The 6,068-nt window shown below is 24.8% G+C and overlaps 1 protein-coding gene across 1 annotated transcript; it reads left to right on the top strand.

The window, feature by feature from the left end:
• Positions 1-1,391: 1,391 nt before the first annotated feature.
• Positions 1,392-4,846, top strand: SRAE_0000076800 (Hypothetical protein; the record flags this gene model as incomplete). Its single annotated transcript, XM_024646710.1, has 7 exons — positions 1,392-1,467; positions 1,537-1,818; positions 2,314-2,501; positions 2,576-2,861; positions 3,069-3,384; positions 3,715-3,887; positions 4,623-4,846. 7 exons carry the CDS (start codon positions 1,392-1,394, stop codon positions 4,844-4,846), a joined length of 1,545 nt encoding a protein of 514 aa, XP_024500860.1.
• Positions 4,847-6,068: the final 1,222 nt, after the last annotated feature.

Below are 6,068 nucleotides of genomic sequence, written 5' to 3'. Positions count from 1 at the left end.
AAAAAAAGATTTTATATCGAAGAATAACTTTCAATTTTTTCTTATCAAAAAAATGTTAAAAATAATATGTCTGAAAGGTTTAAATTATCGTAAACACTTTTTTTAATATCAATAATAAATTATTATTGGTTAATTTTTAACATTTTAAATCAAACTTGTAAAAATATTCTGATTATTCTAAGAAAATATTTTTTGGAAAAAACTTTTTATTTATTATAAATTCATGTATCATATAAATGATATTTAAAAATAAAACATTAATTCAATTGATCTTACGTGTAAAAAAAATAGAAAATAAAAATTAATCTTCTTATTTAATTTTTTCTAATATACCATAAAAAAGAAATTAAAAATTTAATTTCAATTGAATTTTACAAAAAAGCTGCATGTGATATTTTTATAGTTTATTCTTAATTATTAAAGCAAAAATTATAAAAATAAAATGTATTTCTACATTGTCGTAATTTTTGTTAATAAAATAACAATTTAATAAACATTTTGTTTTACGAAACAAAAATATTTTTAAATTGATATTTCTTTATTAGTTAAATAATTTAAAAAAAACTTTAAACTACAGTTAGAATTAATGATAAATCTCTTATATGATAACTATTTTTAGTATATAATGTGTTTTTTTAAATAAGATTATTTATTTATTTTAACTTCTTTATCATTAATTTTCTTACAGAAAATTGAACTTACGTATTCTATAAAAAAAAGAATAATATAATATAATTTAAATAATTTTAGGTTTTTTTTTAATTTTTTTATTTATATACATATAATTCTAAAATTATAAATTTAGCTTAATAAAGATATCAAATTTTATTGTTGGGGATTTTGAAAAGACAATTTTACGCGAGTATAAATACTCCATCTTTAAAATTTAAACTGGAAAAATAGACTTTGTTACCTTATGTAAGCCGAAAGCCATTTTTTCAAAAGCACCCAAGCAAAACCGAATCTTAGTAATTTAATAAAATAAGTAGTGACGCGCAAGCTTCGATAACACATTCTCTAAAAATGTCATCATTAAATTCTTCCGTACCTTCTTTTGATAACCCACTTTTAGCTAAGAAAGGAAATCAAATACCTCAAACTGAAATGGCTTAAATGGAAATAATGGCTGCAATGTTTTTTAATCTTCAAATGATGAAAAAAAAGCAAACTCAGACGCTTGAAACTCTGATAAAACTTTAAAAAGATTCAATATCTGATACTCCTTGTAATACCGTCATAAATCTTTCTTGCCACCAAATTTTTCATTTGAGAAATTTACTGGAAGAAAGTTCAGCTCATGGTATTCTGGATTCAAATCTTATTAAAATATTCTTAATATAGTAGAAACTTCTTTAAAGAAGGATCACTTATATTTATTTATTGATAAAGAGATGGCTTCAGACTGGCTCGACTGGGAAGAAAGAGATTTCGATGAATTAATAAAAGAACTTTCTAGTAAGTTCTCAGGTTAGAGAGATTGTCTTATTTCACAACATTAACTTAATATCTTGAGAAAAAAAAAGATATGGAGATTAGAAGATATCGAAAAAGTTATTAAAGATATTTCTAATTGTGTAGATGAATTATTTCCTTATCGCAATGGAAAAGAAAAGTTGGAAAAAATTATCTTCTACAGTATTGAAGTAATTTCATTAAGAATTCAACATCATTTACAGAACGTCAAGTTTTATAGCTTTAACCAACTTAATGAAACCGTTCAAGCAAAATATAGACTAGACAAAGGTTTAAAAGAAGAAAGTGCTCAAGAAGTACGATATTATCAGAAACGTGGAAATTTAGAAAAGAACTCAAACTCTGGTAAACAGAAATGTTATAGATCTAACTATACTTCCCATACTATAGAAAATTGTAAATCCAAATTCAAATGAGATGAGTCTTCAAAAACTCGAATAGTACTAATTGCTTACTCTGCAATGACAGATAAATAGTGCGTCCCTAAATTAAACTCATCAACTTTTAGAGAAACAGTAGAAACTGAATTAATCTCCAAAGAATTAGATCTACTTAAAGATAGAAACATTCTAATTTAAAAAGCTACATGTAAAAATGAAACAATCTTAGTAGGTTTAGATACATGTTCCAATATAAATGCAATAAGCAGAAACTTATATAAACTATTAAATTTAAAAAAAGATATTAATAAAATCTCAATTGAAACATTAAATTTTAAAGAACAATATGAAATTTTAAATAATAATTTAGAAATAAAACTTAAAGGTTCTACTTATGTTATAGAAAAACCAATAGCAATTAAATAAAATTTGGAAAGCTTTGGATCCCAAATATTATTAGGACAAAAAGTCTTAAAACAAATGAAATCTCATGTGATTGACTTAGAACAAAATAAATCTGTTCATGTCAAAGACATACATGAGAACTTAAAATCAAATCAAATAGCAATAGATTTAACTATAAATATTCATAAAATATTTCAAGATTGCTTTGTTATTGATGATTCAGAGATTAAACCAACTACAATGGTAAGAAATAAAGAATTCTTTCCAAATCCATTGATAAAAGATTTCCTTATCATCCCTTACCTGTTAATCAAGAGAAAATAGCTTGTTCTATTATAGACAACTGGATAACCAGTGGATTAGTCGAAGAGACTACATACGGTGATGTAGTACATCCAATATTATTAATTGAAAAATCAGACTTAGAAACAAATTCAAGTCAACCGAAAGAAAAGAAATTTTGCCTTGTTTGTAACCTACAAATGATCAATTTCATTATCAGGAAATTAGAATCTAAAGGTAGAAGTGCTGCTGAAATCATTTGCAATATTAAAGAAAAAGCTCAAATGCTTTTTTCTCGTGTAGACATGAAATGTGCATATGGTTAATTTCTTATTCCTGAAAGTGATCGTCTTAAATTCACGTTCACTATCAACCATAAAAAATTCTATAGATATAAAACTTTACCTTAATGCTCAAGAAATGCCAGTGAATTATATGATCAGAAAATTACTGAGATTCTTCAACCATTAATTGAAAAATCAATTTGTTTTCCATATATTGATAATATTATTATCATAAGTGCTTCAGATGACCTTACTGAGGATATTTATCTTATTCGTACTGAACATTTAAAAGAAGTATTCTTATTATTAAGAAAATTTTCTTTAAAAGCAAGTAAAAAGAAATGTTTGTTAAATCAAACTTCGTTAATTTTTCTTGGTTTCAATTTATCTAAAAAGGGATATAAACCATCAAATGGATCTATAAAACATATACTACATAGAGGAATACCTAAAACTCGAAAAAAATTCTTACGTTTTCTTGTGGAAATCAATTATTTTAGACCATGCCTGAGAAAATTCCCTTTTTTATCACTTTCAATTAACTGCAAAAGAAAACCAAGGTAACCCTTTCATATTATCATATAAAAATATTTCTCCTTTTCATGAGATAATAGATGAACTTTTCTATGCTGAAAACATTGGTTTTCCTAATTTTGAAGAACAATATACTTTAAAGGTAGATAGTAGTAAAAACTCTCTAGGATATTGTTTAACTCAAGATAAGAAAATTATAGTTTAAGGATCATGTAGATTAGAAAATATCAAACGTCAACGTCATAGCTTATATTTAGAATGAAGGCTATTACAAAAGAACTTCAACATTTTGGTTTCTTTTTATAAGGATCACAATTACTTATTATGATTTTAACAGATCATAAGCCAATTTTAAGTATTCAAATGTCTTCTACAAATCCAAAATTTATAGAAATGCTTTCTTATATAAGTGAATTTCTTGCTAAACTCAGATATGTTAAAGGAAAAGATAATTACGTACCTGATTATCTTTCTCGAATATCAGAGTACGAAAAAAAAGCAAACAAATCAATGATTGAACATACTGATAGTAATTAAATCTTGTTTCAGCCCAATACTTCTTCAAATACTTGTCTTATTTCAAAATTAGCTACCAAACGCACAGTAGGTAGACAAACAAAACTTTTAAAAATTCCTACAATCAAATATTTTAAAACTTTTATAAATAATTCTTCTAAAATTTCTACCAAAAAGCCAATTGGTAGACCCAAAAAAATAATATCTTCAAAAATTTCTATCAAAAAACCAGTTGGTAGACCAAAAAAAAATTTTACACTTTCTGATTAAGCTTCTTCTACACATTTTATCAAACGACCAGTCGGTAGATCTAAGAAACTATCATCTACTTCCAATATGGAAAAAAACATTAATGAATCTTATGTACCAAATAATTCTATCAATGTTAGTAAAAATAAACTTCAAATTAAACAAAAAAATTATGTTTTAGAAATTTGAAGAGAATCTTTCAATGATATAAATGAAATTGATCTAATTAGAAAACAATCACTGGATCAAACAATCCAGACAGCTCTCGAACAAAAATTTTTTATGAATAGGCTTGTATCCATGAAAAAAAACGTAATATATATTGTAACCAGCCAAAGAGGTGGAGAAAGAACTTATTTTTATACCAAAGTCAATTTCAAATAGTTTGGTAAATTTGTGCCATAAAGAAGGACATTATGCTTATTTAAAATTGAGAAGTTATATCAACCAATTCGCATATATCCAGGATTTTGACAGTTGTATAAAAAAAAAACTTTAGATGCATGTGTTATATGCAAACAATCTAATGCTAAACAATTAGTGGCACCTTTGGCCAGAACATTTGAAACGGCAGAAACTCCAATGAACGATTGTGCAGTAGATATTTTAGGTCCATTACCAATATCATTAAAAAATTCAGAGTATGCAGTAGTGTTATGTGACAATAACACTAGGTTTTTTTGGGCATTTTCGACAAAATCAAGAGAACCTGAAGAAACCTAGAAACTACTCCAAAAAATATTCCTAAGCATTCGAATTACTCATACTTTAAGAACTGATAACAATAAATCACTTAACAATTCTACAATAAAAGAATATCCTAACACACTAAAAGTTAAATTAATACATAGTACACCATATTATTCAAAATAAAATTCATTGGCAGAAATTTCTACCAAACAGTTGGAGCAATACTAGAAAAGTTTGACGACAACCAAAATTGGAATGAACTTTTGATCTTGTTTATTACTTTGTAAATACAAAAGGTAAGAAAGATTTTGACTCTTCTGCATACAATAGGATATTCTTAAGACAGCCTAGCAACGCTTTGAAAAAATTCGCCATTTCAAATATGAATTTGATAGATAGACAACTAGATCTTCAAACTTTACTCAACAACGCTGCATTTTTAAATCACATGAAGAAAGAAAAATGTAACAAAATTAAAGAAATGCAGAATAAATCTCCTTTATATAAAACAATAAATAAAAACCACAAAGTAGGTAGTTCGGTAATGATAAGAAATAAAAATGAAAAAAAACTTCAAAAAAATTTTTATGGTTCTTATGAAATAGTAGATAATTCAAATTCTTCTACTTTCCTATATAAGTCAAAGAAAAATAGAATCTTGAAATCAAGTTATTCTAACTCTATGGTACTTAAACCTAGTCATTAAGGGTGGAGTTAGAATTGATGATAAATTTCTTATACTATGACTATCTTTAGTATAAAAGGTGGTATTTTAGATAAGATAATTTATTTATTTTAAGTTCTTTATCATTAATTTTCTTACAGAAAATTAAACTTACGTATTCTTAAAAATATAATATTATTTGAGTAATCTTAGGTTTTTTTTATTTATATACATAGAATTCTAAAATTATAAATTTAATTAAATAAAGATATTAAATTTTATTATTAGGATTTTTGAAAAGGCAGTTTTACCCGAGTATATAGCCGCTATCTTTAAAATTTAAACTCCACAAAAATAATAACATTTTTTAAGTTTCAACTAATAAAATGTTACCAATTAACTAAAAAAATCAGCTAAAAAGTTATCTAACATGTTAAATCTACAAATTTTTGCTTTACCAACTGAATTATAGTTAGATAGTAATAACAAACTTTTCTGATAATTGGTAGTATCTGTTGAACATTTTTTATTATTAACCTTCAAATATAAAAAAAAAATAAAATAAGTTGAGCAGTAATTAAAATATTTTAA

The sequence above is a fragment of the Strongyloides ratti genome, scaffold srae_scaffold0000034 (assembly GCF_001040885.1).
Source record: "Strongyloides ratti genome assembly S_ratti_ED321, scaffold srae_scaffold0000034".
NCBI lineage: Eukaryota > Metazoa > Nematoda > Chromadorea > Rhabditida > Strongyloididae > Strongyloides > Strongyloides ratti.
Note: the sequence above shows the minus strand (reverse complement) of the source record. Positions and strands in the feature narration are given on the sequence as shown.